At 37.3% G+C, this 26,294-nt stretch overlaps 2 protein-coding genes across 3 annotated transcripts in view; both read right to left on the reverse strand.

The window, feature by feature from the left end:
- Positions 1 to 397: 397 nt before the first annotated feature.
- Positions 398 to 26,294, reverse strand: part of LOC109017340 (G-type lectin S-receptor-like serine/threonine-protein kinase At1g11410) — a 77,480-nt gene continuing 51,583 nt past the window's right edge. The window contains exons 1-5 of one of the 2 annotated variants that reach the window (XM_035688260.1): positions 1,863 to 2,130; positions 1,564 to 1,774; positions 1,227 to 1,473; positions 958 to 1,108; positions 398 to 877 (exon numbers count right to left, since the gene is read on the reverse strand). In XM_035688260.1, coding sequence (XP_035544153.1) covers positions 575 to 877; positions 958 to 1,108; positions 1,227 to 1,473; positions 1,564 to 1,774; positions 1,863 to 2,069 — 1,119 coding nt within the window. In that variant the 5' untranslated portion in view covers positions 2,070 to 2,130 and the 3' untranslated portion in view covers positions 398 to 574. Of the gene's footprint in view, positions 878 to 957; positions 1,109 to 1,226; positions 1,474 to 1,563; positions 1,775 to 1,862; positions 2,131 to 26,294 lie in introns of those variants that run through there. The other variant, XM_035688259.1, reaches the window with a different exon arrangement.
- On the reverse strand, positions 2,119 to 3,683 carry LOC108989291 (G-type lectin S-receptor-like serine/threonine-protein kinase RKS1). The gene is made up of 2 exons (XM_035688923.1): positions 2,408 to 3,683; positions 2,119 to 2,269 (listed from the first exon to the last, which is right to left on the reverse strand). Exons 1-2 carry the CDS (start codon positions 3,681 to 3,683, stop codon positions 2,133 to 2,135), a joined length of 1,413 nt encoding a protein of 470 aa, XP_035544816.1. The 3' UTR covers positions 2,119 to 2,132.

Raw genomic sequence — 26,294 nt, forward strand, 5'->3', positions numbered from 1 at the left:
CAGGTGGTATTGCGTGATCATGTTAAACAAGCTGTACCATGGTTTTCAAGCTAAGTTCTATGGTTTTCAGCTTTGTTCTCATCGGTCTGTGGGCAGTGTATCTGTAAAGTGTATGATATAATCCAACTGTATTAAGTGTAAAGAACGTATTATATAACATCTATCTAATGTCCTAATTGTAGTAGCCATGTGCTTGATAGATAGATAGATACACCTAATTACCATTTGCTAGAATAAAACCTTTTCAATTAGGAAAATCTTGAGTATCCGCATTAACTGGGTTTAATTAAGTTTCAACGCATAAAGATGGTAAACATTTAGCTTATGTACTAGTTTTTAAGTAAGGGTATATTCACACACACCCCCAAGTACTCATGCGCGCACACCCAACCTCACACACACCCCCACATGCTCGCACGCACAAACCCAACCTCAAACACCCCTGCATGACTTTAAGAGATAGTCATTTTTTCTTTCTTTTTTTTAGGGCTTACATTTTCTATTTTGGAAAAAAAAGAAAGACCCTACTAACACTAACTTCATATCAATACATTGCACCGAACATAATTCGACATTAACGTCCGTGAATCAAAGAAATTGTTACTTCATTGACAGAAATGGCTCCTTCGCTAGTTGATGTGTCTTTCCGATGGTTACTACCCTTCAAAACAAATGCAGGTTGTTGTGGAGAAGGAAGAGGTCTGTCATTACCCAACATTGCAACGACTGATGACATGTTTGGCCGATCTGTTGCATATTCTTGCACGCACAAAAGCCCAATTTGAATGCATCTTGCAACTTCATTATCAGGGGTTTTGTCAACCAGTGATGAATCAACTATTTCCATGGCTTTGCCTTCTTTCCATAACTCCCAAACCTACAATTAAACAACATGTTCGTGTGTTTAGGTTTAAATAAATAATATAAGACAAATTATTTGCATACACTTGTACTCACATGCCCAATCAAGTTTGAGGAGGGATCATCGTGAAAATAAGTACTGTTCCTTTTGCCATAAATAATCTCCAGTAGCAAAACCCCAAAGCTGTATACATCTGACTTTACTGAAAATAGTCCACGCATCGCATACTCCGGAGACATATAACCACTGCAACATCGACGTAATGAAATTATCACAGAACTAAAATGATATGATTAATGTTTTGCTTAAAAAAAAGAAATTGTTTTTTTACTATAAATGTATCCTTAATTTGTAGAACACTTACTATGTTCCAACTACACGATTTGTATTTGCTTCAATTTGGTCCCCTGATTCCCCTCCAACAATTCTAGCCATACCAAAATCCGCAATTTTTGGATGCATTGCATTGTCAAGTAGAACATTGCTGGCTTTTAGATCTCTGTGGATAATCCTTAATCTTGAGTCTTGATGAAGATATAAGATCCCTCGAGCAATCCCACAAATAATCTCAAAGCATTTGCCCCAATCTAACAATGACCTTTTTGTTTCATCTGAATGAGAAGATCACATATCTTTAGATGATTTGCTTGGTAAGTATGCTGAACACCAGAAGAAGAAGCTTACGTGAAAAGAAGACATACCAAAAATGAAAGTGTCCAAGCTTCTGTTTGGCAAGTACTCATAGATTAACATCTTTTCTTCTCCCTGAACGCAATAACCCAGAATCCTCACAAGGTTCCTGTGTTGAAGTTTAGCAATGATTGCAACTTCATTCTTGAACTCTTCTATGCCTTGTCCGGAGTACTTTGATAGTCTTTTCACTGCTATTTCCTTTCCATTGGATAAGCAACCCTGAAACACCAATTTCAACTTCGATCAACATTCAGAATTGAATTACTGATGCATTGCACACATATGAATTGAATTTCAAGGAGATTACCTTATACACCGATCCAAAACCACCTTCTCCTAGCTTGTTAGAAACTGAGAAGTTATCCGTGGCTGCAACTATCTTACTTAGTTCAAAGAATTGTAAATCTGGATTTCTCGTACTTCCATCGAGCTCCCTTCTAGTTGAAGATTGTTCAAAGCTTGCTCCAGCAGAGGTAACGCTAAAAATATACTTGTTTTGTCTTTTCTCTATCATCAAACGTAGTTAGAAATTCTCAAAGTGCAAAAGAAAAGAAGAAATCGCTTTAAAAATCATGTTTTACTTACCCTTTATCTTCCTCATTATGAACCAATACACAATGGAAGCCACAATAAACAGCATTAGTGCAACAGAAATCACAAGAATCGCCAGCTTTCCCTTATTCTGAAGAAGACCATTCTTTTTTGCATATTGAGCTAAAAAAAAAAAAAAAAAAGAAAAAAGAGTGGAAAACTCAATCTTTATACGGGATTCATGAACCAGAATCTTCTCCGATTTAGATGGGACATGGATCGTGTTTTAAGTAAAAAAAAGAAGCAATAAAACTGGAGTACCTAATGTAGCTGCATCCACGCGTAGATATAAATATTGTCCTCCATTTGAATAAACCCTCGCGTCCACCAAGTTGCCGTGCCATGTAAGGCACCCAATCCCTCCCTTTGTCTCGTTTGCATTGGTGTATGCCGTGCAAGTACAATTCTTCAAGCAGTCTTGCTCGCACTCTTTCAATGACAGACTCATGTCCGCGCGTGCTATCGAGGTATCCGGCACCTTCACACGTGCAAGCTTCACGAACCCTTCTCCGCTGTTGCACGTGAACACTCCTTGATTCCTCACGCACCCGCCCGACCCATCTCTCAAGAACCAATCACGGGCCGACTTGGGTTCAAACCCGGGCAAGCACGTGCACTCAAACTTTTCTACGTTGTTCGGGTCACAGTAACTGTTTGGACCGCATTCTTGGTAGTTATCGCACTTCTCTTTCGGGGCGGACCAAAACCCGACCCACCCGGTCTCGTGCCAAGCAGACCGCTTCACTACCCCAGGTTCCTCCACCATCACTCTAGTGAAAACATTAGGTACAGTGACACCGTATTCAATGGTGATCTCATCTTGATTATCCACGTAGCTGCCGTTGAAGATGTAATTCCGTGTCATTTCGGGTACGCCGCTCCATCTTTGTCCGGTCCAAGATCCGCCCCGCCACAAAGGAGCCCCACCCTCGTATAAGAACAGCTGCGGATAACCGGTTGGATCAATCGCATAGGTGCAGTTGCCGGTTCCTGGGTCATCTTTGGACTTCCAAGATGTCAGGAACCGGTTCAGTCCAGTACGGCGATCGAGCCCGAGTTTCATAAACGGAAGCAAAGTGTCGGTCGGAAAGTCAAAGCTCTGCCATATAAAGCTCAGGGTTTCTGGATGAACCAAAACGAGGTTCCCGGTGTCCAAGAGCCTAGCCATGGAATGGTTCGCGGAGACAACAGAAGCGTTGGTAGACCAGATAGGGATGCTTCGGTTCGTCTCGGTGATGACGAGGTTTCCATGACCGTCGATGGAGATTATACCGGCAGTGTCGTCGAGAGGGTCGTCTCTGTTAGCGACCCAAACAACCGTTTTTAGTGGCACTTTGTTATACCAAATGCCGACGTAGCGACGGCTAGAATTTGCTGGACTGAAAAACCCAAGTGCAAACGTTTCTCGGTGGGAGACGAGGATGTCACCGTCTTTAAGAGGCTCGTCCGGCGTTATGGTGTCTAGGGAAACGCATATTTGGAAAAGGAGAGAGAGGAGCAATAATGGAGTCAATAACTGGTTAGAAGGAGAGTACATGGTTCTTCGGTTCTTCCAACAAGACAGCGAGCTGGCTAGCTTTATTTTTTTTTTTTTGCACTTTTTGTTTGTCTGAGGTTGTTGATGAAATCAAAATCACAAATTTAAGACACGGGCAATCGCAATGACATGAACGAGAAAGGTCTGCGACTCTAGTCTCTACCTATTTTATTTTATTTTTTTGTTTTTTTTTTTTCTGAATAAAGACTCTAGTCTGTACCTGCCTCAACTTCAGGTGTAGTTTTATTTTATTTTATTTTTTTTGACAAAGACATTCTATACACGAAAATGCCACTTGATTGCTGGGACGTGTTCGAGTATATTTATATTTTTTTAAATATTCTTTAAATATTTTTAAATTCTTAAAAGATTAAAAAAAAAATGTTGATAATTCTTTTTTAACCATTAAAATTAAAATAGAATAAAATACATCGCTATTAAAAAGTGAAAATTGTTATTGGGTTAACACAAGTGACCAATTGCTACTGCCCGTGGCCTATTGGCCCAACACCCATATCTCTAAAGTGGATATCATGTTGGACATCCCTCTCCCAATATATCAAAAGAAAAACATAAGTTATCAATTCTGTTCGAGTCAAAATTTTTATTCTTTTTAACTTTTTATTAAATAAAGATGATTTTTATAATTTATTTTTCACTTTTAAAAATTAAAAGGAAAATTCGGTACACTTTCGATAAGAAAAATAAAAAAGATGTGAAGTAGCAATACCCTACTGGTTTTAATTTCCTTTTTCAAAATTTCAATGCACATGATGCCTCCTTGACACCCTTATTATGAAAAATTTTACTTTCATGTCTTCGTGTAAAATATAATTAGAAAAGTATTTACATGATATAATTTAATTTGGTAGATAAATTTTAAAATTTAAATATTATAAATTAAATCTTACTATTTAAATGATGTAGATAGTATGCTCTACACACCAACGAATAAAATAGCTCTAATATAAAATACCAGGATATATTATAGAAAGTCCATTGAAATATCCTAGCCTCCATGTCTATCGGGTAAAAATTTTTTTATCAAGAGAAATGTTTTAGTCATAAAAGGATTACACAAAAGTAAATGTTACAAAGTGACGTGACTTGATGTAGTATATTAAATTATAAACTATTTTTATTCTAAAAATTGATCTAACATATTGCAATTTTAGGATAATGCAATTTTGAATTAAGGAATACATGAAAAAAAATTATTAAATACTAATATTTCTCATTATTTTTTTGACAAAAATTGAGCAAGGGTCAATTTGATATCCTTTTTCTTTTCTTTTTCCCCCCTCAAACATGTCTCGTTGTAGCTTTATCTCTGATTCGAAATATCATGCGTTGAGTTGGTTTGGCATATTTTTGCAAAGATGAATTAGGTAATTAGGTAAACATATCTAAAAAGTAATCACTTTGGGCTGTGATTGAATTAGGTAATCATTAAAGTAGTCAACACGCACGCACCTTAGAAATTGAAACAATTGATAAGGACATAAATTTTAACTTATTTGGTTTCATTATTTGGCGGATACTTGAAAAATTATCTTACACTTTAGAGATATACATTTTTATTAAAAATATTAAGAAAATCTTATTCTAATTAAGGGTGGGTAAACTCTTAGTTGACTTGTTTTCCCTCGGAAATGCTATGCCGATGTGCTTGGGAGGTCGAACTAACAATCCATTTCACCTTATTTGTAGGCTATAAAGTGGAATCACAATGGTCTCCAAGGCCCGCTTGCTTTGGTTTTGGGCTGGGCTCCCTCATTGGGTCCATTCCTTGTAAGAGATTATTCAGGCCCCTCCAGTTTCCACTACATGAAAAATAAGTATTTGTGGCCATTTGTTTGAAACGAAAAGATTATTTGTGACCAAAACAGACTCATTTTAACTGTAAATAGTCATTTCGCTAGAACTAACTGACTACAAATAAGCAGTTTCTTATAGTGTTCCCTCTAATTCCCTATGTGTGGGCTCGAAAGGAATTATTAACAATGTTACCTCGCTAGTCTCATCATCTCCTTGAGTCATTGTTATATCTGACATGGCACCCAATGGGTGGGTTGCTTACTGGCTCCTCTTCTATGCAGGACTCCAATAGACATTCCGCTAGCTGATTCGCCTCCATGTGTCTCGAAGAACTCAAACGCCCGCCATCCCTTTGCTATGCTTGTCCACTGAGCCCCTCATTTCCATTACATCACTAGATCATGTAATGATGGGGTTATCAGGCCCCCTCGATTTCCTTTTCTCGACTGTGTAACCGTCACTCCCATACTCATCCACAATTACCTGTTTCACCACTCTCTCTCTCTCTCTCTCTCTTCTATGCATTCTTGCATTCTTACCTACCTATTTCTTTGTGAAACCCTAGCTTTCCTAAACCCCAACTTGCATCGACTCAAAATGGCTCACCGAAGTTCTACACAACCTTCCACTCAAAATACACCTTCATCTGCCCCATAATCATCCATCTAGAGAGATGTTCCTCATTTTGAAGGCTTCGAATGGTGCTTCGTTCTCACTCCCAAGGACCTTCCTAAGTTACATAGTTCATACAGGATACTTGAATCTGTGATTCTTGAACTTTCCAATTGGGGTGCAGTTGACGAGGAAGGCTTCGCTAAGAAAGTAGCCTTGTGGTTTTTGCCTTTTCCCATAGCTTGAGGCTCCCCTTCATACATCCCAACTTCATTCTCACACTTGAAGAGTTACCTGGGTAGCTGCATTATTTGGCAGATGGTTTTGGAGCCTGCTAAGAAGGAGTACCCATATTTGACCGCTTGAGAGTTCCTGGCCGTTTGTTCCATTAAAGGCTTGACGAGCAACATTTGCAATTTCCACACGCGTTCTGGATGCCTAGCACGTTTTGAGTCTCGCCATTCCAATGCCAAAAAAAAAAAAAAAAATTTGTTTTCCTTTCAAGCCAAGGTTGGCAATTCCTAATGGTGAAGCCTTAAGGGGCGAATTCTTTGTCAATGCCAACTAGTGTAGGGTACTAGATTAAAAAGCAGTGGTCGTCAACCTGTCAGAGCGAATGCGAGCTCATGTAGATATGGTCCTTCCTTGGGTTTAGGAAAATGAGGGTGCCATCTGGACATAAGTCCTTTTGACCCCTGCAAATATTGACCGCTTCTGGGTCATGCCTTTTCACTCAGGTGTGAAAGGCTGTTTATTTTGTACCAAAACTATGGTGCCCTGTGACGACCACAGATTCCACTTGGGATCGGACGGGCATCCGAAACTTTGAGATTGCAACACAAGGTTACCTGCCCCCATTCATGACATATAAGATGCAATGTTCCTAACACGCATCTAGTATTATACAATATTTGCAGCGGATAATTTTTTTTTGAGCAATACTATGCACCAAACTTATAATATCTCAAATAATTAAAACATAATCCATGCATACTTAATGAAATAAACATCCACAATTATAGCACGGATCTCAGAATACTATAATCTCAAAACAACGAAGATCTAGCTCCATAATTACATTGCCAAAATACACTATTGGGCTAGTACATTGAGTAACTCGTATAACTTGACTAAAGATGCTGGAATACAATCTAAAGACCTAACTATGGAGGCTGCAAGCTCCGTGTTGCGTCTACGGCGTCTAGTCAACCTCCTCCAATATGCCAGTGTCTGCTCCCTGCTCTGATCCTGACACATCGCTTACCAATAGGGGGGAATGGTAGTTGAGACTACTCCAGTGAGATGTGATTACAAATCTCAGCGAGTTAACAAGAAACTTACACACAGGTTAATGATGCATGCATGGTAGTTAAAGCATGAATGCATAATCAAATTCGTAAGTAAATATAACATAACTTGACATATAGCATGGCATAATTGACATAACTTGAATTGAAACTGAAACTTAGTTTAACGTGAAATGACATGTACGTGAACTTAAAACATAACATGGACTAGCAACATAGCATGAACGTGAACTTGAAATATAACATGGACTTGAAATATAGCATGAACGTGAACATATATAATTTGAATATGAACTAAAACATAACATGAACCTGAGCATAACATAATATAAATGTGAACTTGAAACATAACGTGAACGTGAACATGACATAACGTGAACGTGAACATGACATAACGTGAACGTGAGCATAACCTGACATGAACTTGAATATAACATAACCTGATATGAACTTGAAACAAAGCATGAACATGAACATACATAACATGAACTTGAACTTGAACATAACATAACGTGAAACATAACTTGAACGTGAAATACATGAACTTGGAATCTTATTCAATAGACTTAACTAATAAAAGTGACCATACGGGTGCTATACGGGTCCCTTTGAGCCGTGTGTCCCTATCGATTGCCGCATCACAACACATGTATCTATACCAGCTGTGAGTGCATTAATATGTACTCAAAATTTACTGTGGCCCCACGTATTCTACGTGTCACAATCGTTGTGTCTCACGTAGTGTATGTTCCACAGTTGTTGTGGCCCCATGAATTGTTTATGACACACTTGTTGTGGACACACGTAAAATAAAGTATGGCTCCATTGGCGTAAGTATCCGGCGCGCTCCTGTGATCAGCTAGTTAGGCCCCATTCGCAACATGTTGATTGTACTTCATCAATCCAGGGAATTTCACACCTCTTTAGACACTCCAGTGTGAACAAAAGAGTTCCACTAGGATATTACCTCATCCTAGCGCTTAGGGCTGTGATTGACATGAATAACTTAACAAGACTGCTTGCGAGATACACAAAATGTATTCGAGATGGAATGACATGATTATGGAAAGAAAGAGGTCCTAACGTAGCGTAACATGACATGAACGTAAGACAACAGACATAATATACTTTGAGACATAAATGTAATAGACAACATTTCATAACATGACATACATGTAACCGAGAATATTTCATAACATGTCATAACATGTGACAGCGAATATTACATGACATGACATACATGTAACAGATGTCATATATAATGTGACATACTTACAACAGATAGTAACATGTGACAGAATATATTATGTAATAGATAAGTATTTTATGAGAGAATAATTTGTGAAATAGATGAACATGTGATGACATGGCATGGCATGACATAGATAACAACATACGAACATAAACTGTAGTTCCCTTACCCATCACACACAAACAGTAAACTGATAATAAGTTAAGAACTAATTTACCTCGATTGTCGCGTTCTACGAGAATGAAACAATAGGAACTGAAAATAGTGATTCTAAAAATTAAAAATTTAATCACTAACAATTAGAAGCATGAAAACAAGTTAACTTAGAGTAAAATTACTATTTTTACCCACTATATGTGGAAAAATGACTATTTTACCACTAACTTAAGGATTTCACATCCTAACTCTAAAATTTCTAAAATTTATATGAGGAATGTAAATTTTGTTCTAGGCTCAAATATCAACTCAGAAAAATTTAAAACCATTCACAACTATGAAAAACTCACTATGACCGAAACATTCATAGGTCATTTCTCTTGATTTTGGTTGCAATTTATTCCATCTTCATAACCCATGATTAAACCAAAATTTTGTAACAAAGATCTTCCTTTCCTAAGTTTAACAACAGACTTAAAATATTCATTAAGAAAAAGCTAATCATCAATACAAACTTTTTATCAAAAAGTAAACCCTTAAATCACAAGTTTTGATCTTATTCAGAACATCTCCAAGAATTTCAAAAAATCAAATTGTACTTCTAAAACATGCATAAAATCATCTTAAGATCAACCATGCTTTAAATCATCAAACAAAAGTCACCAAAAATCACAAAACAACATTTGGAGTTTTTGGTTTTACACATAGTCCAAAAACAGAAACTTTTCTCTCAACTAACTTTGATCAATCTCTTGATACATGGCTTAAAGACATGTGATCTTCAAACAAAAACATCACATGGTTTAAAAATTTTTCCTGAAGAAGATCAAACCATCAATCTTAAAATCACATGATTAAAACTCAATAAAATATGGATCTAACCCAAAAACATCAAATCTTAGGCCTAACTGAAATCATCTCGCATAGAAAAATCATATATTTAAAACTAATACTAAATATCTTCAAAATAACATCCTAACATGTATATAGAGGCTTAGGATCTTCACATAAAAATATCTAAGCATTTGGAATAAGATTAAACCACAAAATATTCGAACTTTCATAAAACACAAACAATTTTTCCACTTCCTGTTTTCATGTTTCTAGATATAAGGAAATCTATCATCAAAAGTTATATTCATGCAGCAAAACCTCATTAAACATTCATAAATATATGCTAACAACACTACATAAAATTTTTGGGACAAGATATGTCCATTAGCTTGGTCAAAAATTTCAAAACATAACATACTCTCCAGTTTCACGCCCAAAATGACTTTTCCATGGTTAAAAATACTTTTGACCGATCAAATGAGCATAGAATGAGACCAATAAGATATCCCTAGAAAATAAACTCAAAGAAGAACAACTTTTATGAGGAGTCATCTGCAAAAATACATACAAAGGTTGAAAATCTCCACGCAAAAAGACCCAGTAATCTGCTCAAGAGAGCTCTTTCGTGTTTCTCTCTAAGAACGGGGTGAAGAAGTGATTGAAGGGAGTGAAATATGTCTTGCACAAGTTTAGAATTCTGGAGGGAGAAGTCATGGGCTTGAATGACCCTTAATTGGAGGTGGCTATATGACATAAAATGGAGAATAGTGAGGGGCAAGGACTAGCTACAGTAGTTATGAGATATGGAGGTTGATGGGGTGGATTTCTCCTTCACATCAAGGCACTATTAGGTGCAGCCAATGTCCATGGATGGTCTGCCATGTGGGGGAGGATACTTTTTCAAGAAACTTTGCCAAGGTGGCCAAATTCGTGGGCCTTGGTGGGCCTCAACCAAGTGGGCTTCAATTTGGGGTTTGAAGGGGGTTTGGTTAGGTTTTGTGATGCTATCAATCCCAAATCCAATTTTTCTTGACCCAATCAAATTTCCAAGATTTAAAAGGTTGGATAATGATGTCATAACAAGAATTTGATTAATTAATAGCATGTGGACGAGATTAATCAAGTGATTAAAGACAATGCTAGAAATTGGATTAAGGGTTTGGAAGTCAACTTTTGGGTTTGGAAAATAGTTTAGGGTTTCGGTTTCAACCAAACTTTTGGGATTTCAATTAAATCCCAACCATTTAGCGTTTCGCTAAGATTGAAACCCTCTTTGGCTTGACACATTTTGGTTGGTCAGGTGAAACAAAGTCTTGCTTAGCAGGCATGATCTCACACGTTGATTTCCTTCACAATTCCATCTATTGGTTCCTTTGCTTAACAGGAATCGATTGTAAATTTCGTATTTGTCTTCATTACAGGAATATGCTAAGAAATATTTTTATTTTTTCGTTCCAACGCTTGTGATGCACGTGCACTCAGACTTTTCGAGGTTGTTCGGGTCACAGTAACTATTTGGACCGCATTCTTGGTAGTTATCGCACTTCTCTTTCGAGGAGGACCAAAATTGGACCCACCCGGTCTCGTGCCAAGTAGACCGCTCCACGACCCCTGGTTCCTCCACCAACATTCTAGTGAAAACTTTAGGTACAGTGACACCGAATTCAATGGTGATCTCATCTTGATTATCCACGTAGCTGACGTTGAAGAGGTAATTCTGTGTCATTTCGGGTACGACGCTCCATCTTTGTCCGGTCCAAGATCCGTCCTGCCACAAAGGAGCTCCACCCTCATTTAAGAACAGCTGCGGATACCCAGTTGGATCAATCGCATAGGTGCAGTTGCCGATTCCCGGGTCATCTTTGGAGTTCCAAGATGTCAGGAACCGGTTCAACCCAGTCTGGCGATGGAGCCCAAGTTTCATATATGGAAAAGGAGAGAGAGAAGCAATAATGGAGTCAATAACTGTTTAGAAGGAGAGTACATGGTTCTTCCAATGAAGACAGCGAGCAAGCTGGCTTGATTTTTATTTTTTTGCTCTTCTATTTTTTGTCTGGAGTTGTTGTTGATGAAATCAAAATCATAAATTTAAAAACAGGGCAATCTCAATGATATCAATGAGAAAGGTCTACGACTCTACCTGCCTCAATTTTAGGTGAGGTTTTTAATTTGTTTGACAAAGACAGTCGATACAGGAAAATGCTATTTGACTGCTGCACGTGTTCGAGTATATTTATATTTTAAAAAATAAAAATAAAAATAAAATATTCATTTACTGGCTGGTCGTGCTTTGCAATAAAATTGAACCCATCTCATACAACACAAAGCTCAGCTCAATCCTCAAACAATTTAGTTTTTAATCCCTCACAACCTGACCTAGCCCCTTTGAAATGGCCTATAAATTCAGCTCAGCATAAATCCAGCTCAGTCCAAACAGTCAAAGATCTTTGGCCAGCCAAACAGCAACGTACTGAAAGAAAACGCCACCTGCACACATGAAATATTCTCTACCCAGCCGATATACCCTCGTGTTCTATCAAAATCCTGTCCACCTAGAAAAAAAATTCCATTCACAATCCTCTTCCTCCTCCGAAACAGAATCACATAAATTGAAAACTTTCAGCCAAAAAATCACTGAAAAACTTGAACTTTGTTCAAAGAAAAGTCAGACTCATGAAAGGAAGGGAGAGACAGCCTCATTGGGAGAGGATTCTCATAGTAAATGAACCAAGCAAAAGCAAGTACATCAATTACTCTCAAACTCTGAGAAAATGGAGAGGATCCCGATTGCAAAATTTTTCCAGTATGCAAAAGGAAAAAAACGCTACATCTCAGAAAAGAAAAGAAAAAAAAAGCCAAGATTTTCTCCATATCGAAGGAAAACACGACACTTGAGTAACATGTTTCAGACTCAAAACTTGAATTTATTTTCATTGGATTTTGAAGCAAATGTGGCAGGGCCAATACTACTACCACCAGATGAAAAATGAGGATCATGTGTTGGAATTGCAGGGGTCTTGCCTGTCCCCGTGCAATTAGAAGGTTAAGGGCAAATATCAGGTCTCTAAAACCTGATATCATCTTCCAATCGAAGACAATTTTGAATGCTGTGAATAGATTAGGTTTCAACTTGTATGTAAATATCCCTCCAGGCAGTAAATGTGGTGGACTTTTGTGTATGTGGAAAAATGGCATGGATGTAGAACTTGTTTATATGAATAGTAATGTAATGACTATGTTTGTGTACTCGAATCCTGTTCATTCCCCGTGGCTGTTAAATCTTGTTTATTGTCCTACGAATTATAGTAAAAAATGGATTTTTTGGAACAATCTTGAGAGAATTACTAATAGCTTTAATGGTCCTGTCCTTAGCATTGGTGATTTTAATGATGTCCTCAACCAGTTTGAAAAACAAGGAGGTCGGCCATTTGCTTGCTCTTCTAACTTAAATGGACTTTGAGCCTACATGGAAACAAATGGGATGGTTGATATTGGTTTTCATGGACCAAAATACACTTGGACCAACAACAGACAAAGATTTCGGAACATTAGAGAAAGACTCGATAGAGAGATTGCTAATTCTTCTTGGCTTAACTTTTTTCTAGATGCTACCCTTCAACACCTCCCCATTAGCTCTTCTGATCATTCTGCAATTATTTTGGACACCATAGGAAGCAATTATCATAGATATCCCTTCGAATTTGAAGAATTTTGGATAAGGGACCCAACCTGTCAGATGGTGATACAAAGAGCTTGGAATAACTCTCATGTTTGAACACCTTGTTTTATTTTCTCCAAAAAACTGAAAGAGGTAAAAAAAGCTTTAAAAACTTGGAATAAAAATCACTTTGGAAACATTCAGAATTCCATAAAAAATTTGAAACAAATTCTTTCAAACATTCAAAGCAATGATCTTACCTTTCAAGACATGGAATCTAAAGCTGAAATCAAGGCACTCCTTGATGAACAACTTAAAAGGGAGGAAATCCTTTGGAAACAAAAGTCAAGAGTTCAATGGTTGACAACGACTGATCTCAACACAAAATTCTTTCATTTGTCAACAACAATTAGGAGAAGAGCAAATTCCATTGAGAGTTTAAAGCTGAATCATAATCACTAGACGACTGATCAAAATGTCATTCAAAACACCTTTCTGGATCATTTCAAATGCATATACACTTCTTCCAATCCCAATCCAAACATGGACTTAGAAGGTTTGTTCCTTGACAAGATCTCAAACATGGAAAACAACTTTCTTTGTGAAATTCCTACTGATGATGAAATCATTAGTGCCATTAAACAAACACCTTCAACGAAAGCTCCTGGCCCTGATGGTTTCACTGGTTTGTTTTACAAGCAGTATTGGGACATCATAAAAACTGACTTCATAGCAGCCATAAAAAATTTCTTCATTCATGGTAAGCTTCTTAAGGAATTGAATCATACCCATATTGCTCTCATTCTAAAAACAAATTGCCCAAACACTATTCATCAATACAGGCCGATTAGCCTCTCGAATGTTTGCTACAAAATTGTAGCAAAGATCCTTGCAAATAGGCTGAAGAAGATTCTTCCAAGAATTATCTCTCCTCATCAAACAACATTTGTCCTGGGTAGAGTCATCTAAGAAAATACTATTCTTGCCCAAGAGATCTTTCATCATCTTAAAAATAAAAGAGGGAGGGAGGGTATTATGGCAGTCAAGATAGACATGGAAAATGCATTTGATATGATGGAATGGAATTTTATTTTAAACATGATGACTATCTTAGGCTTTAGCAGGATTTGGATTAACTGGATTAAAGAGTGCATTACCACTGTGTCTTACTCAATGATTATCAATGGGAACCCCTGTGGATATTTCCATCCTTCTCGAGGGCTTAGGCAAGGAGACCCTCTTTCCCCTTTTCTGTTCATTTTAGGTACATAAGTTTTATCGAGAGTCATTACTAGGGAAGAAAATTTGGGGCTTCTAAAAGGAGTAAAAATTTGCAGAGATAGCCCGCCAATCTCTCACTTGCTTTTTGATGATGATCTCATTATTTTTGGTAAATCCACTCAACAGAATGCTCAAATGTTCAAAAATTGTTTGGAAAAATACTCTTCTTAGTCGGGCCAAAAAATTCATTCCAACAAATCAACCATTCAATTCAGCAGGAATACCTGTCCTCAAAAGAAAATAGAGGTTAAGAATCTCTTCGGCTATTCAAATGACTCTTCAAAACTAAAATACCTTGGACTTCCTCTCTCTTTTAAAGCTTAAAAAAATCCATTTTGAAGATCTACAAGAAATAATTTTTTAAAAACTAGGAGGGTGGAAGACAAAAGTTCTCTCTCAAGCCAGTAGAACAAATTTAATTCAATCTATTGCTAGCTCAATCCCTTCTTATGTCATGTCCACTCTCTTGATCCCAAAATCAATCACAAAAAAAATTGACAAAGCCTTCTCAAAGTTTTGGTGGGGTTTCCCAATTGAAAAATCAAAAACTTTCACACCCAAATCTTGGAAGTCAATATGCAAACCCAAATCCATTGGAGGTCTTGGCTTAAGTCTGATTTTAGATTTCACTAAAGCACTCTTGTGTAAAATTGGTTGGAACATTTCAAATGAAAGCAATGCCACTTGGAAAACTGTATTGTCTAGAAAACACTTAGAAAACTCAAATTTCTTTGACACTCTTCCAAAAGCTTCAGATTCTTGGATTTGGAAATGCATTTTAAAGCAAAAAGATTTCTTGAAATAGAGTATGTGTTATTAAATCAACAATGGCACAAGCACAAAGGTGTGGTCTGATCCATGGATCCCAACTCAGCTGAATTTCAAGCCAATTCCAAAGAACAACTCCATCACCTTAGATAGGACCCTAGTTGTCTCTGAACTTACAATGGAAGAACCTAGAAGATGGAACATCCTACTATTACAAGCCCTTTTCCATCCTGATATTGTGACTAGAATTATGAAAATTCCTCTAGCTCAAACAGATTTTCACAGACAAAAGGATAAACTCAAATGGATGCACCATTCTTCTGGAAAATTCTCAGTGAAATCTGCCTATGTTGCCATCACTATGAATTCCAATCCACCGTAGGTTCAAACAAATATCTGGAAAAATCTTTGGAAGATTAAAATTCAAGACAGATTAAAATTGCTTTGATGGAAAATTCTGAATAACATAATTCTAAAAAAATCCTTGGTAAAAAGGTTTGCACCACTAATAGAGGAGGAAGCTCAGTGTCCCATATGCAACAATGAGGAAGAGACCCAAGCTCATTTGTTCTTTATTTGTCCTTTTACCAGAATTCTTTGGAGGCAATCACACTAGCCCTTGGATATTACATGTTTTGCTAATCATGAAATTTGTGATTGGATTGAATGCATCATTTCCCCCACAGAAAAGTTGAACATTTTGGATAGAGAGGAGCAAGACTTTCAAATATTTGGTTTTTATGAAATAAAACTGTTCATGAGTCTTTAATTTCAAATCTGAATAATTTTATTTCTAGCACTTTGAGAACTTATAAGGAACACTGTAATGCGTGGGACATTAAAAAAGTATATGATAGCCATGACTGGAGAGCTACACCAAACGGGCATTACACTATATTCTTTGATGTAGCAGTTAGACAAACAGGTAGTATAGCAGAATCGCTATGCATATCAGATGAGGGCTACCCAATCTTCGTCATAACAAAGCATATTGATAGTCATAACCCAAATCTAGGTGAAGCCACTGCGATGAACATTGGATTAGAGGAGGCTAGACGCAGCAATATAAAAGAACTAGTCATTGTAGGGGATTCACTAGTGGCTCTACAAGGGTCAAATGATCCTGAAAAATTAGCCGATTGGACCATTCAGCCTATAGTCAATGACATCAAATCTTTGCTGAACTCATTCGACAGCTGGCACACCAGAAAGATACATCGGGATCGGAATCGATGCACGCATTCCATTGCGCAGTGGGCAGCTTCCAAGAATTTATATGGCTGCATACCCATTTCTTTTATTCCACCTTGTATGTTGGATTTCCATAGCGGAAAAGACCCTCCTTTTACTTTACACTAGTTGATGATGTATAGTTTAATTTAGTTTTGTCTTAATCTTCTAAGAACGGTTTTAATTATGAATGAATCCATCTTGTTGAGAAAAAAAAAATTACTTTTTTAACCATTAAAATTAAAAAATTCAAAAGTAAAATAAAATACATGAGCAAAAATGAAGGAAGAAAACCATAAGATAAAGTATATATTATTATTACTCGTGCAGTAATATGTATTTGGCTAATGCTCTAAGTGATACCTTGCAAGGTCCCCTTTCTCTCTAGGAAAGGTGGGGTTTTGCTCTCTATGTCTCTTCTAGAGCATAGAGGTTTAGTCTCTTAAATCTTATCTAAAGAGCCATTAGTCTCTTCTTTCAGCTCTAGTTTACTATGGAAGAGGAACTTTCTAACTTCTATGAGGGCCCACGTCTGACTGAAGTTGAACAACAATCTATGAGTCTCTCGGAGGAAGATGTTCTGATTTCTAACAAGAAAAGCAAGAGGTGTCTGGTTGCTCAAATAGTCTCAGATAAGGATATCAATAAGGGCGCTTTCAAGGCCACCATGCCCAAAATCTAGAAAGCATAGGGACTGTAACGCCCCGATCCTAGAGGTCCGAAGAGTTAGCTTTTAATACTTAATATCAACTTCAATAACACAACTATAAAATTTAGAAAAATCCATAAAATATTAATTCATTTATTCAACCCAAAAATCTATGTTCCTTCATAGGGACAACAAAGAAATTTTCAATAACATAAATTAAAAACTCTCCAAAAACTCGAAAATATCCTTAATTCATCAGATCCAATAACTAAAAATAAATCAATTTATTAACTATGACTCTCAAATAAGCACTTGTACTCTCAGACACTTATTCCACTATCATCATCACACCTTACTAAAACTTCCTACTCTTGTTCTCTAGTTGAAACATCAAAATTATCTAAAAAAATATTTGAATATAAGGGGTGAGTTATCAACAACTCAGTAAGCAGAAAACATATACTAGTGTGTAAACATGAGCATTTATCAGAATTCAGAATGCTGAACAAAATATTTTCTTTCAGAATGAAGAATCAGAATACTTGTTTTCAGAATGCAAAATCATAACATTTTACCAAAAATATAAAAGCGAAACTTCTATAAAACATTCTTATGCAAAATTTCCTTTGGTAGAGCATAACTGAACATATTCATCTTATCTTATCATATCAGAATAGAGACCATGTTTAACCCCCGTGGTAGGGTTGTGCAAACCTCGGTAGCTAACCTAGCAGAAACAGAATGTGAATCTTCCCCTTATTCATTATCGGAGCCCCGAGTGTGCACATAGGAAAGAACACGTAGAAAACTACTTTGTTTCCAAAGTGGGTGCACCAGAAACAGAAAAGTTGGTACCAACCCGAACAGAAGCCACAGTTTTACACCCATAGTAAGGTCAGAACAGAACAGAAACAGAAACAGAATGTTATGTTAGAGGTTTTTAGAAAACACATCATATCATATCAAAGTACTGAATATCTTCATAACAGAACATAATCAGATCACAAAATATAATTTTATACAAAAAATTTCATATTCGCTCTCTTTTGCAAAGTTCAAAAGCAAAATGTAAAATAGCACATGTCTACACCAGTCATGCCAGAAAATACATTATTCTTAAATAGAATCTCATGAGTAATGCAGAACAAATAACTAAGGTAGTTCAAATCTCTTTTCATAACAAAACATGCATATTTTCAAAAATTAACCTCAACCTATTTTATTTTTATTTAAATCTAGCATAGGAACTCCGTTTACCTGAACTTTTTAGATTTTTCAGAAATTTTCTCAAAAATGCCGAACAATAATTAATTGTCACCTATAAAATAATCACGTAATTCTCGTAAACTTTCAATTAATCACGTATTTCGATATATAAGCCTAAACTTCTAAAATAACCTATTTAATTCCTCGAAACCTAAAATTTCATAACCTCAAATTATAAATCGTCACTTTTTAAAATCATCAATGTTGATTTAATAACTTTGACTAAAACATTTAAAAGTCTGACCTATTTATTATTGAAAACAAACTATAAAGTTTAATAGTAGATAATATAATTATCCCAAAGTATTTTAAAATAAACCATAACTATTTTCTAATAGACTAAATCATATCTAAAGTATAAAAATAACATTACACCATTGTTGTTTACTCTTAAAATAAATCTTTACGTAATAAATTGTTAACATACTTAAGTGATTTTCTGTAATCATAATTAAATAAGAGTTTATTAACACATATTAAAACTTTTAAAATACCTTAGCATAACTTGCAGTTCAAAGGGTAAAAAAGTAATTAATAATATTAGTGTAATTACACTTATGTAAAACCAAATTCTTTGAATAAAGCAGCAGCTACGTACGCGATGGAGGTTCACCGTGAAGATAGGAGCTGCGATGGAGTTGGGTGCGGTGGCAGTAGTGGTTACTACGGTGGTGCACTAGAAGAGAGAGAGTGGTGAGTTAGAAAGAGAGAACGGAGAGTGAGAGATGTGCGAGATAGGAACAGAGACGGAGAGAAAACACACGGAATACTCAATGAGAGGTCAGCGATGCAATGGTAACAAGGTGGTTGGGCAGCAGTAGGTCACAGAAAGGATGGGGTGTCGGCGTCGCCGGGCTTCCCTTCACCGTGGCTGGTGGCACTGAGACAAGATAAAGTGTCCTGTTTTGAGATGCAAAAACAGAGGTCCTTCGGTGTGTTTGAGGGTGGTGTTTTTCAACATGGGTTCACAGCTGACTATGGTGGTGAGGTATGGGCAGAGGTTTACGTGGGGTGGATGAACCGGGCGGCAACTATGTGGAGGTGTTGGGGTGGCACGAAAGTGCACGGTGGAGGCTTTGTGCATGCATGGGTTGTGTCGATTTTGTATGGGGGCAGCGTGAGTTCTGGACAGTGCAATGGCCTGAAGAACAGAAGGGCACGAGGAGGTTTGAAGCACTGGGCAATGTCTCACAGTGGTGCGAGGTGGCAAAGGGAGTCGACGGTAGGAATGGGATGGTTGAAGAGGGTAGCAGTGGCAGCGAATGTCACAAAGCAGTTTCTCTATGTGTGGGCTAATGTATGTGTATATATATGCGAGTGATGGAAACCCTAAGGGAAACGTTGAGATGAAGAAACTTGCATGCTAAGGACGTGAACTGGGAAGTTAACGTGCGAATAAATAGGTGATTGAAACAAAACAAAAACAAAACCCTAAAGCTGAGGAGAATAGAGGCGTATGTGCATGGGAGTGCAATCGTGCGGGGTGGCGAAAATATCATAAACTTAGTTGGTTTTAATGGTTTAAAAGACACGAGTGTGGGCTTGGGTCTTGGTCTTTTTCTTGAGTCATTGATCACGACTCAATTTCTAAAAATAATTCAACTAGTCCAAAAATCTTCTCGACTCATAAAAGGATTTTTAACCTAATTATAAACACCAAAGAAAAATCATAAACCTCCAAAACAAAGATTTTAAGCCCGTAGTCTATTAAAAAAAAAAAAGTCGAACACTCAATTGGATTTTTCATATGCATAAGCCCAAAAATATATAAAAATGGGGCTTGATTGGGTCTGGGTGTTATAGGGATCATTAACCTTCAAGGAGGTTAATCTTATCTGCTTACAAGATTGTGTTGGTAGTCTGAATCCTAAAGACATCAACTTCACGTTGGAACCTTTCTGGATACAGTTCCATAACCTGGCTTTTGCGGGCATGAATAAGAACATGGTGAAAAGTTGAGTGCAACCAAAGGTCGTGTCTTGTTAGTTGACACAGATAGGGAGGGGATGGGTTGGGGCTAGTTCTTGTGAGTCAAAGTTCTAGTTAATACTTCCAAGCCGCTGGCAAGAGGACGATTCCTCACTATGGGGGATAACCGAGTTTGGATCTACTATGAGAGACTGCCTAGTTTTTGTCTCCAATGTGGTTCTATGCAACATGCTAAGCTAAGATGTTCTAAGTATGCATGGGATGGAAGATCACGTGTAGAAAACCAATCCCAGTATAGGACCTGGCTCAGAGCTAGTCCTTAGATGAAATCTGGTCATGTTCAAACAAGCAAAAGGGAAGAGATGGAGGACTCAAATGACTTCAAACACAACAACCTCGACGACAAGAGGTCTAGTTCTAGCGGGAAGGGGCTTGGTACGCTACTAACAGAAAAGTTGGGAACAGAGGCTAGTGACCTTGGTATTCCAACACATATCCAGCTGTTGTTTGGTACTACTTTTGGTAATAATGTGGAGGTAGGGCATAAAGGAAAGAATGTCTTGCTTAATGGGGAAATGTCATCAAACTCCGAGATCCCATCCATTGTAGCTGAAACCTTTCTTGAGAATACAACCTTGTCCTCTCGACCTTTATTTAACCACATGCACCCTATTTTCGAGCCAGTTGGCCATGCTACTTTGCCTGCACTAGATGACTACCAGGTTAGTCCTCCTCGTACCATTTTTAACTAGACAAACCACAAAGAGATTCCTAGCAAACTAGAAAAGAAAGGCTAGAAGTGGGGAGACCACTTTAGCTGTGGGGTCCAGTAAGATGGATATGTTGGTAGATGATTCCTTTTGTCTCAAAAAAAGAACTGGTGGGGTGATGAGACCAAACTACCCCTCAAAAAATGCAAATTTTCTATAAAGGTAGAGGCTATGGAATAGCCCTGCCAATCACCATGAAAACCTTCTGTTGGAACTGCCGAGGGCTTGGGAACTCTTGGACGGTTCGTGAGCTCCACCTTTTGGTGAGAGAAAAGGACCCAGATATGGTTTTCCTTTGTGAAACCAAGTGTAAAAGAGATAGACTTGAAAACATTAAAAATAAAATTGGTTTTGATTTTAGCTTCATAGTTGATTACATTGGTCAAAGTGGGGGCCTAGCAATCTGTTGGAAAAAAGACTTGAAAGCATAGTTACATTCATACTCTCTCAACCACATCTCACTTCTTGTTTTCTCAAAATCTTTAATCAAAAACTGGCTGCTAACTGGTTTCTATGGACAACCAGTTGTAAGTAAAAGAAGAGAAAGCTGGAATTTATTAAGGTTATCGAAACTTGCTCTTGGTATACCTTGGCTTTGCATGGGGACTTTATCGAAATTGTGTTCCAAGATGAGAAGTGTGGTGCTTCTTTTAGGCCTTACAAACAGATGGAGGACTTCAGACAAGCCATTATGGACTGTGATCTAGGGGATCTCGGTTATGAGGGGTTCAAATTTACATGGTGTAATAATTGAGAAAGGTTGGATAGAACACTTGTGAATTGTGATTGGCATCATCTTTATGATATTAATCTGGTTTATGCCTTGCTTGTCGATGGCTCTGACCATAGCCCCCCTCTTTATCAATTGCTATAATCAAGAACTTGATCTCACTCCTACTAGAAGAATCTTCAGATATGAATCAGGCAGGACCAAGAAAGAGGGTTGCGAGGAAGTTGTTAAAAGAGCATGAAATGGTGCATCCAAGTCTTGTTCCAAAGCAGAACATACCAAAAGAGGCCTCGGGAGGAGTAAATGTCAGTTAAGTGAATGGCATAGAATAACACAAAGTCATCAGAAATTCTGCATTTCTTAGAAAAGGGATTTGCTATGCAAGATTCTAACTTAGGCCATCTAAATGAACAAATTAATATCCTCCAAAAAGAAGTTGATGAAGTCCTTGGGGGGGGAGAATATGAAATGGCGCCTGTAACAGCCCGTTAGAAATTCATTGGTAGAATTTCTATTGACTTTAGGAATCTCGTGAAAACCCCATAAGTTTTTACGAATCGACCAATCGCGCAGATTTTAGTCTGTCAACTAGTCAGTGTTATCACTCACTACGGTGCCAGAAATATGAGTTTAATTATTTGAGGTAGTTAAAAGTATCAGAATGTGTTTTGGTCTATGCCATTAGACTCAGTTGATTATTTATGATTTTATAGCGTAATAATCATTTTTCATAATTCCGGATGAAATGCTTGTTCGAAATTGTGAAATTATTTTTAGGGGCACTTTGGGGTTGAATTTTGATAAATGATTTTCATTATAGGTTAATATGAAAATTTAGAATTTTTCAGTACTAATTTTATTATTTTTTTTGGAGTGAATAGTAACATCGATAAGCGCACCCAGTATAGTGTTTTCAAAATCACAGTGTGAAATATCCAAATTAGGTTGGAGGGGTTTTATTTGGACACTTGGCAAGATCTTAGTCACACATAGTGAATAGTATTAGACACTTGGCACCATGAGGAACCATTAAATGGATTTGTGATGGAAGTCAAGTGCGAGATCATGCCACCTAAGCAAAGCTTTGTTTCATCTGATCAACTAAATTGTGCCAAACCAAAGAGGGTTTCAACCCTAGAAAAACCCTAAATGGTTGGAATCCAATTGAAATCCCAAAAGCTTGGTTGAATCCGAAATCCTAAACGGTTTCCCCAAACCCTAAAGTTGGCCTCCAAACCCTTTTTAACCCGATTTCTAGCATTGTGTTTAATCATTTGATTAAATCACTTCCACATGCTATTAATTAATAGAATCCTTGTTTTGACATCATTATCCAACCTTTTAAACCTTAGAATTTTGATTGGGCCAAGAAAAATTGGTTTTGGGTTTGATAGCATCTCAAACCCTAACCAAACCCCCTTTAAACCCCAAATTGAAGCCCACTTGGTTGGGGCCCACCATGGCCCACGAAATTGGCCACCTTGGCAAATCTTCTTGAAACGTTTCCTACCCCACATGGCAGACCATCCACTGCCATTGGCTGCAACCCATTAGTGCCTTGAGGTGAAGAGAAGTCCACTCCATCTACCTCCATCTCTCACAGCTGCTGCAGGCAGTCCATGCCTCTCACTATTCTCCACTTTATGTCACATAGACACCTCCAATCAAGGGTCATTCAAGCCCACAAATTCCCCCTCCAGGATTCTAAAGTCGTGCAAGACACATTTCATTCCATTTTATCACTTCTTTGCCCCGTTCTTAGAGAGAAACCCAAATGAGCTCTCTCGGGCAGATTTCTGGGTCTTTTTGCGTGGCCATTTTTTATCCCTTTTAAGTGTTATATCACGATAAATTCTTCATAGAAGTTGTTCATATTTGAGTCTCGTTTCTGTGGATATCTTATTAGTCTCATTCCATGCTAATTTGATCTGTCAAAAGTATTTTAAACCATGGAAAGGTCATTCTGGGCGTGAAACTGGAGAGTATGATATGTTTTGGAATTTTTGACCAAGCTAATGGACATATCTTGCTCCGAAAATTTTATGGAGTGTTGTTAGCATGTGTTTATGAATTTTCATTGAGGTTTTGTAGCATGGATAAATCTTTTGATGATAGATTTTCTTAGATTTAGAAACTTGAAAACTGGAAGTTGAAAAATAGTTTTTGTTTTGTGAAAGTTGGAATATTTTATGGTTTGATCTTATTCCAAAGGCTTTGATATTTTTATATGATGATCCTAAGCCTCTTATATACATGTTAGGATGTTATTTCGAAGATATTTAGTATTATTTTTAAAGATATGATTTTCTATGCAAGAGGATTTCAGTTTTGCCTAAGATTTGATGTTTCTGGGTTAGATCCATGTTTTATTGAGTTTTAGCCATGTGATTTTAAGTTTGATGGCTGGATCTTCTTTAGGACACATTTTTAAACCATGATATGTTTTAGTTTGAAGATCACATGTGTATAAGTCATGGATCCAGAGATTGATCAAAGTTAGTGGAGAGAAAAATTTTTGTTTTGGACTAAGTTTAAAACCAAAAAACTCCAAGTGTAGTTTTGTGAATTTTTGGTGGCTTTTGTTTGATGATTTAAAGCATGGTTGATCTTAGGATGATGTTATGAATATGTTAGAAGTAAGATTTGATTTTTTTGGAATTCTTGGAGATGTTTTTATTAAGGTCAAAACTTGTGATTTAAGGGTTTACTTTTGTTAAAAAGTTTGGGTCTTGTTACAAAAAGTTTGGTGTTGATTATAAGATTTTTCTTAATGGATATTTTAAGTGTGTTTTAAACTTAAGATATGAAGATCTTTGTTGCAAAATTTTGGTTTAATCATGGGTTTTGAAGATGGAAGAAACACCAAATTCTTTCACACGTGTGCTACTCACAAAAAAAAAAAAAAAAACCAAGGAATATCATTAATACACTACTCTGAGAATGGTAATCTATTGACTGGTCAAAAAGAGGTTGGAAGACTGTTCCGAGCATACTACTTGAACTTGTTCTCATCTTTAAATCCTAAGGGCATTGCAGAAACTCTGGATAATCTTGAGGCTATTGTTATAGCTGACCTGAACATGTCCCTAAGAAGGGACTACTCAAGGTAGGAAATAGAGAAAGCAATCTTTGAAATGAACCCACTAGGGTCCCCTGGACCTGATGGTTTCCCTATAGTATTCTTTCATAATCACTGGCCTGTTGTGGGCATTGATATAGTTGCTGTAGTGATGGAATTCCTAAACTCTCAGCAAGGTTTCCAAGCAATAAACCATAAATATATCATCCTTATTCCCAAGAAAAAGTCACCCACTCTTGTCACAGATTTCAGACCTATTAGCCTATGCTATGTTTTTTACAAAATCAATGCAAAGGTCCTTGCCAATCGACTAAAGCTTATCCTGCCAAACCTCATCTCTAACACCTAAAGTGCCTTTGTACCAGGAAGAATGATCTCTGATAACATTATTGTGGCCTATGAGCTAATGCATTCTATGCAAACAAGGATGAGGGGGAGAAAGGATGGCTTCATGGCCCTAAAATATGATATGAGTAAGGCATATGATAGGGTGAAGTGGACCTTTCTAAGAGCTGTGATGGAAAAGATGGGGTTTGATGGTGTCTGGATTGAACTGGTTATGCAATGTGTGATCACAGTCTCTTACTCTCCTTGTAAATGGCATTCCTCAAGATAGGTTTCTACCTACAAGGGGAATTAGGCAAGGGGATCCTCTATCCCCTACCTATTTATTTTATGCTAAAAAATTCTTAGCCTCTCTCTAAATAAGGCAGAACAACGAGGCCTCATCTCGGGCATCCCTATTGCTCGAAGCTCCCTTAAGATTTTAATCATATGTTTTTTGCAGATGATAGTCTCATCTTTTGTAAGGCATTCCCTTATGAATGGACCCGTTTGTACTCTATCCCTGCAACCTATGAAAAATCCTTTGTCTAGAGGCATAACCTTGATAAAACATCAATCTTCTTAAGTAAGAACACCAAGTAGGATATTCAACACAGCATTCTGAATTCTGTAGGTATTAAGGCCTCGGGCCCTTTTGATAAACACCTGGGTCTAATATCCTATGTTGGCAGGCACAAAGTAAGGGCTTTCAACTCAATTCTAGACAAGATCAAGACTCGTTTAGGGAGCTGGAAAACTAACATGCTATCTCAAGCAGGTAAGGAGATACTGCTTAAATTTGTGGTACAGTCTATCCCCACTTTCAGCATGGGTATATTCAAGATCCCAAAGGGCATTCTCAAGGGTATTGCAAACTTTCTGGTGGAGTCAGAAGGAAAACAAAGGCAAACTACGTTGGATGACCTGGAAGGAACTTGGCAAGTCTAA

Source organism: Juglans regia, chromosome 3 (genome assembly GCF_001411555.2).
Source record: "Juglans regia cultivar Chandler chromosome 3, Walnut 2.0, whole genome shotgun sequence".
NCBI lineage: Eukaryota > Viridiplantae > Streptophyta > Magnoliopsida > Fagales > Juglandaceae > Juglans > Juglans regia.